This window comes from Salvelinus fontinalis, chromosome 13 (genome assembly GCF_029448725.1).
Source record: "Salvelinus fontinalis isolate EN_2023a chromosome 13, ASM2944872v1, whole genome shotgun sequence".
Taxonomy (NCBI): domain Eukaryota; kingdom Metazoa; phylum Chordata; class Actinopteri; order Salmoniformes; family Salmonidae; genus Salvelinus; species Salvelinus fontinalis.
The window spans coordinates 11,439,296-11,452,809 of record NC_074677.1 but is presented as its reverse complement, the minus strand read 5'-3'; the positions used below and the strand labels follow the sequence as shown (position 1 = coordinate 11,452,809).

The window sequence follows — 13,514 nt, the reverse complement described above, 5'->3', positions numbered from 1 at the left end:
ATGATGTGATTTAACATTGGCTAGCTACATTGAATAACAAAAATATTCAAGAGACTTGACATGCAACATTCCAGTGCGCACCTCTTTTCTATTAACGTTTCTACCGTCCAAACACTAGGAGGGAAAATGTATCACACTCGCACTGTTGTGAAAGATTGAAGGATCACTCTGTTGATAATTGGATATGGAGAAGGGCGAGCCGGTCAAGGATCGATTCGGACAAGGTGGTAAATTGTATGACAAGTGACAGTTTTATTCAGAGTGAAGATATCTGGTACAAGCGTATACGGTCTCGTTCCTTCGCTCATAGAGAACCTCCAGAAAAAAGCCCAGATAACAGAATGCATAGACATTTTATACAACACAGAAAGTAGGTTGAGTCTGGAAGTTCTGGTCCTTTGGTTGGTTCTGGACAGGTTGTTGTCTTCTCAGATTGGTCCTGATGAGCTGGACGTCATCCTTCTGAGTCTTGCAACAAAAGTTCTTTGTTATCAAAATGTTCAGCTAAAACAGGAGATTTTGTGTGTGCGTAGTCAGCCCTCTGTCCTTGAGTATGTGTGTGTGTCTGCACCCTTTTCTTATCAGTGTTTCTGAATGTTCTGTGTCAGCCATCTGTCTCTGGGTGTGTGAGAAACCCTGCTTAGAAAGAAGTTAGTTATAACAATGTAATAGCAATATGCTTGTGTTATTTTCAAATGGTATTTATTACAACTCTCACCACTGTAAGTGTGCGCGAGCTCCTTTGTGTTACGTTGTAGTTTTTCACTCGGCTTTACAATTTTCCATTTGAGGGTTTTGTCTGGGACAACATGGCCGCCGCAGCAGGTCGCTATTACAACGAGGGTGGCAGAGCAACGAAAAGACAGAAAACCGAAGACGGGATGACGACGGTAAGCATTGACTCGCCATTTAGTTGGGAAGGAAAGGTGCATGCATCAGTAAAACAAAAATAGCCAGCGTTTTGGAACTTCCAAGTGTGCAAAATGAGTGCTGAACATGAGCGAGCCTAAGCTAGGCGGAACTAGTTAGCTATGGTAACGTTACTGTAATTAGCTAGCAGAACTAGCCTCACAACCGGCGTTTTTGCTTGTATACAAAATCATAAACTATAATTAACGTTACCATTGTTAACTAGTTTGTTTTTGTTGTCAAATGTGGGGCTAATGAAGCTAGCTAGCTATGTTTCTAGTTAGCTAACGTTAGCGTTGTGTGATGAAGGTTAATCAGGCTCGCCAATAAAACCAAGCGGAGATACTTGGTGACCATTTTCATTAATTTAGTACACTTGTTTACGAGTATTTTCCAACACCGAAATGCATTTGGCCAGAACCTTGTGATGATATCACTTGTTTGTATGGGGTAACGTAAGATATTTTGGGCCTACGTGGAATGTACGACAAGCGTTAGCCAGCTAACAATCTGCTGGCAGGCAGCCATTCCACTCACTTATGCACGGGCTTGTCTTTTCAAGAAGACCAGGCTTTATTCAAAGCCCCCCACTACTTTATAAATTCTGTTTATGTGTTGTTCATATCAGCCCTATCATTGTTTAGGATTTTTTTGGGTACCCTGGGGTGGTGCCTGTCATTAATGGCGGGTTGGTTTTGATTGGTAACACACCCTGGGGATGTGTGTGTATATATATTATCGTGGTATGGTCATCTGTGTTTAATTTTTTTTTTTTTTTAAATCGAACTTTTTTGTCTTGTTTGTAAGGAGGGCTATGATGACCCCCATAAAACCCTCCCTTCCCCGGTGGTCCACATCAGGGGCCTTGTTGATGGCATCATGGAAGCAGATCTAGTGGAAGCCCTGCAGGAGTTTGGGACCATCAGGTGACTGTCCAACACACTTGAACAAACCTTTTCTTGGACTGGATAGATTTTAGATTTTGCACCATTGATGTATTTTGTTCCTGTAGCCCATTATCCTAATTGCAGTGTATAGAAACCAAATTATTCAATCTTCCATTCTCTTCAAAGTTATGTGGTCATGATGCCCAAGAAGCGCCAGGCCCTGGTGGAGTATGAGGACTTGAATGGATCCTGCAACGCTGTGACTTACGCAGCTGAGAACCAGGTCTACATCGCTGGGCACCCCTCCTTCATCAACTACTCCACCAGCCAGAAGATCTCCCGGCCTGGAGACCCAGACGACTCACGCAGCGTCAATAATGTGCTTCTGCTCACCATCATGAACCCTATCTACCCCATAACCTCGGTAACACACCCACTGTTATACAAGGCAGCTGTTTCATTGCTATGACATGGCACCATTGTTTGGCTCGCTGCAACACATTGTTTTACACATTGTTAAAGGTCCAATTCAGCCATTTTTTTGTCTCAATATCAAATCATTTCTGGCTAAGAATGAAGTACCTTACTGTGATTGTTTTCAATAAAAACTGCCAAAAATAATTTAAAATAGCATCACAGCAAAGAGCAATTTCTCAAGCAAGAATTTCGCACGGACTGTCAGTGTGGTCTGAGTGGGGAGGTCGAAAACTAGATGTTATTTGGAGTCTTTCTCATTAGTCTAACTAATTTACCACCAGGCAGGCAGGCCCCAACTCAATCCCACTATAACAGGTTGACATTGCCAGTTTTCAAACAGCTCTTACACTAAAATGGCATTATCATTTTCACAATTTCACAGTATTATTCCAACCTCAGTGTGGAAATACATTGTAGAATAATAGTGAAGACATCAAAACTATCAAATAACACATATGGAATCATGTAGTAACCAAAAAAGTGTTAAACAAATCAAAATAGATTTTAGATTCTTCAAAGTAGTTTGCCTTTGACAGCTTTGCACTCTCTTGGCATTCTCTCAACCAGCTTCACTTGGAATGCTTTTCCAACAGACTTGAAGGAGTTCCCACATATGCTCAGCATTTGTAGGCTGCTTTTCCTTCACTCTACGGTCCAACTCATCCCAAACCATCTCAATTGGGTTGAGGTCAGGTGTATCACTCCGTCACTCTCCTTCTTGGTCAAATAGCCCTTACACAGCCTGGAGGTGTGTTGGGTCATTGTCCTGTTGAAAAACAAATGATAATCCCAGTAAGTGCAAACCAGATGGGATGGTGTATCGCTGTAGAATGCTGTGGTACCCATGCTGGTTCAGTGTGCCTTCAATTCTAAATAAATCACAGACCGTGTCACCAACAAAGTACCATCACACCACCTCCATGCTTCACGTTGGGAACCACACATGCGGAGATCATCCGTTCACCTACTCTCCGTCTCACAAAGACACGGCGGTTGGAACCAAGAATCTCAAATTTGGACTCATCAGACCAAAGGACAGTTTTCCACTGGTCGTGTTTCTTGGCCCAAGCAAGAATCTCAAATTTGGACTCATCAGACCAAAGGAAAGTTCTCCACTGGTCGAATGTCCATTGCTCGTGTTTCTTGGCCCAAGCAAGTCTCTTCTTATTCAGGTGTCCTTTTAGTAGTGGTTTCTTTGAAGCAATTCAACCATGAAGTCCTGATTCACACAGTCTCCTCTGGGGCGGCAGGTAGCCTAGTGGTTATAGCGTTGGACTTGTAACTGAATGGTTGCAAGATCGAATCCCCGAGCTCATAAGGTAAAAATGTATCGTTCTGCCCCTGAACAATGCAGTTAACCCACTGTTCCCGAGACCGTCATTGAAAATAAGAATTTGTTCTTAACTGACTTGCCTAGTTGAATAAAGGTTTTTTTAAAAAGTCGATGTTGAGATGTGTCTGTTACTTGAATTTATTTGGGCTGCAATCTGAGGTGCAGTTAACTCTAATGAACTTATCCTCTGCAGCAGAGGTAACTCTGGGTCTTCCTTTTCTGTGGCGGTCCTCATGCGAGCCAGTTTCATCATAGTGCTTGATGGTTTTTGCGACTCTTGAAATTATCCGCATTGACTGATCATGTCTTAAAGTAATGATGAACTGTCATTTGTCTTTGCTTATTTGCGCTGTTCTTACCATAATATGGACTTGGTCTTTTACTAAATAGGGCTACCTTCTGTATACCACACCTACCATGTCAAAACACAACTGATTGTCTCAAATGCATTAAGGAAAGAAATTCCACAAATTAACAAGGCACACCTGTTAATTGAAACACATTCCAGGTGACTACCTCATGAAGCTGATTTAGAGAATGCCAATAGTATACAAAGCTGTCAAGGAAAATGGTGGCTACTTTGAAGAATCTCAAATATATTTTGATTTGTTTAACCCTTTTCTGCTTACTTCATGATTCTATATGTTATTTAATAGTTTTGACGTCCTCACTATTGTTCTACAATGTAGAAAATAGTAAAAAATAAAGAAAAATCCTTGAATGAGTAGGTGTGTCCAAACGTTTTGACTGGTACTGTATATATAAAACAGGAAAATCAAGTTTGACTGCACTGGTCCTTCAATCAAACTATTTTGGTTCTCTGCTCTGCAGGATGTGCTGTATACCGTCTGTAACAACTGTGGGCCTGTGCAAAGGATCGTCATCTTCAGGAAGAATGGAGTTCAGGCCATGGTGGAATATCCTTTGCTCAAAATCTCATTGTTCAAAAATGTGTATCGGACCAAGGATCTCATCACCACACACAGGTTCACATTCCCTGCAGTCCATGCCACACAATCTTAATTCACTCCACACTTGAAGCTTCTGTCAGCACACCTGACAAGTCGTCTGCAGGTGGCAGCTAGTAAATATTTGTTTATTATTTGTTGTTGATATAGGTCTAATTGTGTAACAAGTGTTCGTTGTTTTCGTGAGCAGAGCTTTGAATGACAAGGTGAACATGGAATGTGTAAAGTAGGCAAATGCTTTTATTATCCATAGTTTCCTTCACTTCCCATACATTTGACTCTGTGCAAAGTGCCCAGAGGGCGAAAGCCTCTCTAAATGGGGCAGACATCTACTCTGGCTGCTGCACACTGAAGATTGAGTACGCCAAGGTGAGTGGTTACATGCTTATCTCCATTTGTCCATCTAAACACTGGGTTCATTTCACTGAAGGAACACCGTGATGGGCAAAATAATGAAATGTTTGAATGTCTGTCTTCACAGCCAACCCGCCTCAATGTGTTCAAGAACGACCAGGACACCTGGGACTACACAAACCCCAACCTGAGTGGCCAAGGTAAAACACACACGGCCCCTCTCCGTCCCCCTATCCTTCCTCTCCTCCTTCTGCTCTAATGACACTGTGGGATGGGTAGGGTCCCAGGCCTCCGGCTGTAGTGCCTTTTGAACGCCCTGCTCCACGGTAACTTTGGCCACAACCACAGCGAGCAGCGGAAGCTGTTCAGAGGCACTACGTCTGTGACGCATCACCCTGTGTCCTCATGCTCTCTCAACACCACAGACGTGCAGTAAGGGCACGAGGAGTGACCTTGAGGGGCAGCCATTTTGCAGCACATGCTCCTGCATGTTGAATCGTCTGCATTGCAGACCACTGCATGCATTCATGGGTAAACTGATGAATTCCCAGTTATGCCACAGTGAAGCACCTGGGGTCTCATCACACAGGTTCACATTCCCTGCAGTGCATGTCACACCTCACTTCCACACATCAACCTCCTGTCAGCACCCAAGCACTGTGTTGCACCCTAGGCGTCTCACTTGGAATGCCCATGCATCCGTTATTCTTAAACATATTGGAGATTTTGTTTGCAAAATACAGTTCTGGTTATTTCTTTCTTTTGATTAGTCAATCACAGTTAAGGTCAGGTTTTGGCATTCAAATCTGTTCCTTGGGGCTTAAGTGTCTGTAAGTTTCTATTCTAGCCAGGGGGAGTTAGACAACCGCTGACCTTGTAGTTGTCATGGACCAAGATTCCCTGACATTGGGGGGGGGGTGAAGTGAAAGGTATAATCCACCCCACAAATTAAACTCCTATGTTCTATCGGGGTAAAATTAAAATTCTCCGTCTGTGACATGAGGACAATCATGTAGGAACGTGTCATAGCTACATGGTTCTCGTCACTGGAGATAACACACGCTCACATTTCATTTAAAAAAAAACATTACCTGCACTTCAGATCATCAAATCAGCCAGTCGGTGGTATATGTATTTATTATGGATCCCCATTAGCTGCTACCAAAGCAGCAGCTAATCTTCCTGGGGTCCAGGAAGAGTATGGGCATACATCCATCCGTTTATATCGTCTCATGACAAAGTAGATATTTATTTTAGATGTGCTCAATCTAAACAGTGTACCAAGTTATTCAGCTCAGTGTCCCCTTCAAGTACCATCTTGCAATGCACCCTGTGTCTGGGAAACAGCATCATACTCTGCACTTGCTCTGGGCAGAGAGGAACTGCAAGCTGAACCTGGTGAGACTCCTAAATTGATAGTAGTTTTGGCAATGTTACAGATAGCTAGCTACTTCACATAAAATTTATTTTGTTATTGTGTGTAGCTAAGTTTGCTAGTTAGCCAGCCAGTCAGCCCAGAGAGAGTTTTGTAGTCAGATTTCCAGAACAATTTTCACATTGCTAGGAACCTTATGACAAAATGAAAAATTTCTTCAAAGATTTTTTCACATCAAATCAAACTTTGTCACCTGCCCTGAATACAATGTGTAGTAGACCTTACGTGAAATGCTTACTTTACAAGCCCTTAACCAACAGTGCAGTTCAAGAAAGAGTTACATTTATTTGGTAAATATTTTCTTAAGTAAAAAAAATTATATAAAGTAACAATAGAGGCTATATACAGGGGGTACTGGTACTGAGTCAATGTGTGGGAGTACAGGTTGAGGTCATTTGTACATGTAGGTAGGGGTGAGGTGACTATGCAGTGTAAAAAATAAAATAAAAATGGGGTGGTGTCAATGTAAATAATCCGGTGGCCATTTGATTAATTGTTCAGCGGTCTTATGGCTTGGGGGTAGAAGCTGTTAAGGAGCCTTTTGGTCTTAGACTTTGCGCTCTGTTACCGCTTGCCGTGCGGTAGATGAGAAAACAGTCTATGACTTGGGTCTTTAACCATTTCTGGGGCTTTCCTCTGTCACCGCCTAGTAAATAGGTCCTGGATATATTAGTGTTAACACTGTTAATCATAAGACTTAGTGGTTTGGGGTGGATTATCCCTTAATTTTATTTCATTAGGAACATTGCAGAGACATTTGTTCAATGGTATTTCTGGAACTTTAAAGAAGTCCAGTTTACGACCTGTCAGTCAGTCGTTTACTCCATTTGTGGATGGAGGTTTTGTATCCAAGTAGGGTTTCTTGTGGCATTCTGTCTCCATTTGGAGATGCTGTGCTGCCACGAGTGTGAAAATAAAATCATAGAATTCCAGTGATGTATGATGCTTGGTAGATACATTGCTCTTTTAGTTCAACCTCTTAAAGTGCATAATATTTGGCGTCTAATGGGACACAGTGCAACAGCATGTGATTTTCCTTGCATTTAGCCATATGCCCTGATCCCTTTTATGCAAAAGGAACACAATTTTAGTTGGAGTGGTAGTCCATTCACCCTGGTGATTATTTTTTTTTTTTTTGGTAGTTCGGATTCTCATATGAGCCACAATGAATTTGTCTTAGTAGTTTCATGTCCACCATGGCCACATCTTAATTTCAGACACTTGACACTGAGGTAACAGGTGAAAGATCAGCTGTCCCATGTGTTTAGATGGTCCCTGTTAATGTGCAGGTGTTAAGGTGCGGCTGGCTGCCCCGTGACAAAGAGGTGCTCCTCATTTGTGTCCTCACTGTGCACACTCATACAGACTCCACTACAGCCCTAAACAGCACCCACCCACTGGTACTCCAAACCAACCAGCTCCTCAGTAAACATCGGACACAATGGGGGCAACAGACACTGGAATTCACACAACCTCAACTCTCAATACTTCCTACTCCCTACTCCCACTCTCCACTTCTGCAAGGGAAAAACATTTTACTCTTTATCCCACTGTTGGTTTGAGGAAAGTAGCCGTCCTGTTTTGATCATGGTAAGGGCCTGAGACACCCCAAGAGTCAATTGTGAGCAGACACCCAGCATTAACCACCACCACAGACTGATCTAATAGATTTATAGCCATCCATCCTCTTACAAGTACAGCATATCTCATCTCCAGAATGCTGAAGATCTCACCTTTTGACAAAACACATTGTGTGATGGGGGCGGGAGTCTGGTGTGTGGCCGATAAGGCCACTCCTCCCAGCCCTCGGGATCTGACTGTCAGACACAACCACTTCAGTGAGCAACAGAGGAGTTTTCTAAACACACTCTAAACATCCTAAGAAGGGAACAGATGACACTACATACTGAGACAATATACAGAGGCAGAGAGAGACCACTCTTTTCTCAAACTACCACTATGCCATCCCATCTCTTGACTTGGGTGTGTGGGCTTCCTTTTGCTATCACTCTCCCATCTTGTGCTGAACAACACAACACACCACCGAGCTGAATATTCACGGCAACGACACACCAAGCTGAATCGCCATGACAACACACCACGCAGACAATGCCATTCCAGATGATTTTACTGCCAAGCACTAGATGCCTTTCACTTCGCCATGGGGGGACCACCTCTATTGTACAAAAAAACAAACAAGCAGCACGTGTGCCCACTTACATGAGAAGACGCACCCCACAAACTCAAAAGGGGACCACGAAGACACAAGCATCAAACACCCGCCAAGCATACAAGCACAGAGGCAGACTGATAGAAACTTCAGCATTTTCCCAAAGCTCTCTGCATTGATGGACTCAGGTGCTGTTTTTTCCCCTTTACCTTCCCCTCCCCTTTCCCCTCTTTTCCGTGCTGTTCTTGTTGATTCTACTACGTTGTTTTTTTTTCTTTCTGAACTGGCCCGTAAGTGATACCTCTAACGCCTCCCGTGTGATGCAGGTTTGGCTCTGTGTGTCTGACGACAAGACACGCCTCAATCAAACGATGCAAATATCCTCCGGCTTTGCGTTCAAAGCACGGTAAGCTGGAAATTTGCCTCAAATGGCAACCCATAAAAACAAAGCGATGGCAACTTGAAGCCAAGCATGGAAGATTGGTGGATGCTCTTTCTCTGGTGGTGGGGAAAGGTGGAAACTGAGTTGAAGCTGGAGTCACAGGTTTGGCGGTTAGGATCCTTGCTGAAGAGTGCCCCCCCTACCTGCCCTCTGCATCCTGTGTTCTCCGTGCTTGGTTCTGTAAGTACATGTAAAGAGACATGACTGACCTGGTAATAGATAATGATTGTAATGTAAATTGTTTGTTGTGATTGACTTTGTCAACCCCATATGTGAATCGTTGACTTTTATCAAACTCATGCATCAAATTCCAGGTCTGGAATCTCCTCAGATTTCTGCTAGTGCTCTTTAAGATAGAAATGTGTAGTCTCACAACAACATGGAAATATCTAGTTTTCCACATTGAGGCAGACCACAGTTAGATGTAAAAGCTGACGTAGTTTGTAAAATCACAGAAAGCTGGACATTTTAGGAAATGTCTTTGTTGTTGGGTAGTCCATGATACTATCCAGGTGAAAGCTATGATCCCTTATTGATGTCACCTATTAAATCCACTTTAATCAGTGTAAAGGGAGGAGACTGGATAAAGAGGGATTTTTTATGCCTTGAGACATGGATTGTGTATGTGCCATTCAGAGGGTGAATGGGCAAAACAAAATATTGGGGGTATGTTGGGCTCCTGAGTCACGCAGCAGTCTAAGGCACTGCATCTACAGTACCTGGTTCGAATCCAGGCTGAATCACATTTGGCCATGATTGGGAGTCCCATAGGGCAGCGCACAATTGGCCCAGCATCATCCGGGTTTGGCCGGGATAGGCCGTCATTGTAAATAAGAATTTGTTCTTAACTGACTTGCCTAGTTAAATAAAGGTAAAAAATGTATTTAAAAATTGCAGGTGCCAGGCGCACCAGTGTGTGTGTGTGTCAAGAACTGCAATGCTGCAGGGTTTTACACGCTCAATTTCCTGTGTGTATTAGGAATGGTTCACCGCCTAAAGGACATCCATCCAACTTGACACAACTGTGGTAGTCAACACGGTCATGCAACCCTGTGGAATGCTTGACACCTTGTAGAGTACATACCGATGAACTGAGGCTGTTCAACTCAATATTAGGAAGGTGTTCCTAATATTTTGTAAACTCAGTATATTCATTCACACAAAATAGGTCCAGCGTTCCAGGCAATGGCAATATGAAATTCCAGGCCTGGTTTTTGTTTTTCTGTCAACTGTATTTCAGACTTTGTGGCCCATGGGTGGGGTACCATGCATTTGTTGTCAGACTAGGAAAGTCAAATCATGCTAGAATCAATCAGTTGTTTTGATGTCTACATTTAATAGCTCAATAAAGAGTAAAATAATTCTCAATTAAAAATGTATCTTAATTCATGTAGCCCGTTAGTGTTTCAATTTGTTTTTGCCACGGGGTTGTGCTCTAGTCTGCTTTCTTAAAACATCCTGCACAATATAATATTTTTCTAATACATGTATTGAGCCTTTCTTTTGGTAGAATCATTTTAGTTTAGTTTGTACATAATTTGTTTTGGTTTTGACTGTGTGTATGTACCTGTACAGATGCTGACGCTGAAGGCAATTGGAACAATTCACAAGGTGTGTGAGTGGTTAAGAGTATTAGTGTGTAAGAGTATCTATTCCATTTGCTGTGCTAATGTTAAATTCTCCTACAAATCTCCAGTATGTTACATTTTGTTGTTATGGTAACGAATACATATGATTTTCTTAACACGCTCAATATCTCTACCCAGTTTCTTGTGCATGTTAATCACAGCACTGCCCCATAGTTTGTAGATGTGCCCCTTTTGACACACTGATAGACTGTCTTATCAGGAGTCAGGGACTCACTTTATTGCTGTTTCTTGCCCTCAGATCCCAATGCCAACCCCAACAAGCGTGTGAGACAGCCAGCTCTACTAGGAGACCATCCTCCAGAGTATGGTAGGCAGAGATCATTGTACTATGAGCGTCACAGGTCAACTCTGTTGGGATGTCTAGAATGACTCCAGTAATGGTTTGAGTCGGTTTGCCCAATCACCTCTGTCTATCCATTTCTTTCACAAGGCGGCCCAACCGGTGGTTATCACGGCTACCATGATGAAAGCGGCTACGGACCTCCTCCACACTACGAGGGTGGTCGCCGCATGGGGCCTCTGATGGGAGGGCGTGGCCGCGGACGTGGCGGCAGTTACGGGGGACCTGGGTATGGACATGGCCCACCTCCCCCTGGTGACTACAGCGCCCACGCTGACTCCCCCGTTGTCATGGTGTACGGCCTGGAGCCCGCAAAGATCAACGCCGACAGGGTCTTCAACGTCTTCTGTCTTTACGGCAATGTGGAGCGGGTGAGTTCAGATGGGAATGGTGCATTACTGAGGCGGAGGTTATAGACTCTTCAGGGTTATGTTCTTGCTGGGGGTATAGACTGGTGAAAACAAGGTTCTATGGTCATGTTGGAGGTGGGTAGTAGCAGTGGTGGAAAAAGTACTCAATTGTCGGACTTGAGTAAAAGTAAAATACCTTAATAGAAAATTACTTTAGTAGTATTCTACTGGGTGACTTTCACTTAAGGACAGACAGGCACACTCAATTACAAATGCTGTATTTGTGTTTAGTGAGTCTGCCAGATCAGAGGCAGTAGGGATGACAACGCATAATATTGATAGGTGTGTGAATTGGACCATATTGCTGCCCTGCCTGAGCATTCGAAATGTAATTTTGGGTGTCAGGGAAAATGTATTGGAGAAAATCAAATTTTCTTTAGGAATGTAATGGAGTACAAGTTGTCAAATATAAATAGTAAAGTACAAATACCCCCCAAAACAGCTTTAAAAAGTACTACTTAAGTATTTTTACACCACTGGATAGTAGGATAGGGTTTCTGAGCCCTGTCCCCCTCTGTCCTCAGGTGAAGTTCATGAAGAGTAAGCCGGGGGCAGCCATGGTGGAGATGGGCGACTGCTACGCTGTGGATCGCGCCATCAGCCACCTCAACAACAACTTCCTGTTTGAACAGAAGCTCAACGTCTGGTCAGTGCTGCTTTCAAACTCTGCATACACATTGATGTCCATAGAAACTGACTAGAAACACATTGATGCAACATGTTGTCCATCCTCTGTCCACAGTGTGTCCAAGCAGCAGGCCATCATGCCTGGTCAGTCCTACGAGCTGGAGGATGGCTCCAGCAGCTTCAAGGACTTCCATGGCTCCCGCAACAACCGCTTCACCTCCCCGGAGCAGGCGGCCAAGAACCGCATTCAGCACCCAAGCAACGTCCTGCACTTCTTCAACGGGCAGCCCGACATCTCCGTGGAGGTCTTCAACGGGGTAAGACAACTGGAGAGGATTGGGGCTGGAAGCTTTGAATTGGGCTGTTGGTTCTCTTGGCGGGTTGATCTTGACAACTTGGCTTACTTAGTTTGTGTGTGGGTGGAAAATGCATTTCTCATGAACGAACCCTTTATCTATCCTTTCAGGTCTGTGAGGAACTTAGTGTGAAGAACCCATCTAACATCAAACTCTTCACTGGAAAGAGTGAGTAATATGAACTTTATTTGCATGAATTATGTTGCATCTGCCCTTTTAAATTGGAGTGAGTTCCCATTGGTTTGATGCTGCAGTGTCAATAAATTGGAATGTGTGTCTCTCGCCTCGGGTGGCGCGACAGGTGAGCGGAGCTCATCCGGGCTGCTGGAGTGGGAATCTATAAACGACGCCATGGAGGCTCTGGCCATGATGAACCACTACCAGATGAAGAACCCCAGTAAGTACTCAGACTGCGATAACAACACCACAGCTAATGATACCAACGGTGAGCAAACACACAGTAACTAGTCTGTCATTCAGGAGTGACTTTCCCAAAAACATTATCTTTAGTACTAAGATCAGTCTGGGATTCATTTGAAGGCGCTGCACCACCCTACTGACAATGAGCCTTTTAAAAAGGCAATTTACCAAACGTTCACAGAGATCACATTCATGGTAAATGCTGTGGATGTTGACTGATCTTAATGCTAAGAATTCTTAGTTTTTGGGAATTCACCCCAGACTAGTTAATGAGAATGTATTATTCCGTCCCGACAACATCTCTCCACAGTTGGCTAACTTTCCCCCCACCTTTCTTCCAGGTGGTCCGTACCCCTACACATTGAAGCTGTGTTTCTCAACCGCGCAGCATGCCAACTAGGACAAACCCTGACCCACCCTGTTACACCCCCCCCCCCTTAACTCTGTGTCCATACATAGTGTATATTGCAGTCACGTCTTCACTCCAAGTCCCCTCTATGACCCAATGAATCTAAAACAAAATGTATGAGATTGACCAGCGTTTTCCTTTAACTTAAGTGATATCGAGGGCAAGATTTTTTACTAGAGTGTGTATTGTTTGATTTTTATTTTAAAACATTTGAATTTGTTCAGTACATTAGACCTCAGAACAAAGAACCTTTTCCTATTCTGAAACTAATTAAAATTCCATGTTAACACTGCCTCTTTTTTTAATAAAGTGAATGGTGAACTATGGT

The 13,514-nt window shown here is 43.4% G+C and overlaps 1 protein-coding gene across 4 annotated transcripts; it reads left to right on the top strand.

The window, feature by feature from the left end:
- Positions 1–282: 282 nt before the first annotated feature.
- hnrnpl (heterogeneous nuclear ribonucleoprotein L) lies at positions 283–13,512 on the top strand. Of its 4 annotated transcripts, none has more exons than XM_055941667.1 (14): positions 283–890; positions 1,717–1,835; positions 1,983–2,220; positions 4,438–4,525; positions 4,849–4,943; positions 5,056–5,128; positions 10,551–10,586; positions 10,863–10,931; positions 11,055–11,335; positions 11,899–12,020; positions 12,117–12,318; positions 12,468–12,525; positions 12,659–12,802; positions 13,119–13,512. In XM_055941667.1, exons 1-14 carry the CDS (start codon positions 810–812, stop codon positions 13,175–13,177), a joined length of 1,665 nt encoding a protein of 554 aa, XP_055797642.1. In that variant the 5' UTR covers positions 283–809; the 3' UTR covers positions 13,178–13,512. The 4 variants fall into 4 exon arrangements, with proteins under 4 accessions (XP_055797642.1, XP_055797641.1, XP_055797644.1 ...); XM_055941666.1 differs by having other exon boundaries at positions 12,468–12,528; positions 12,650–12,802; XM_055941669.1 differs by having other exon boundaries at positions 284–890; positions 12,659–12,754.
- The last annotated feature ends 2 nt before the right edge of the window (positions 13,513–13,514 follow it).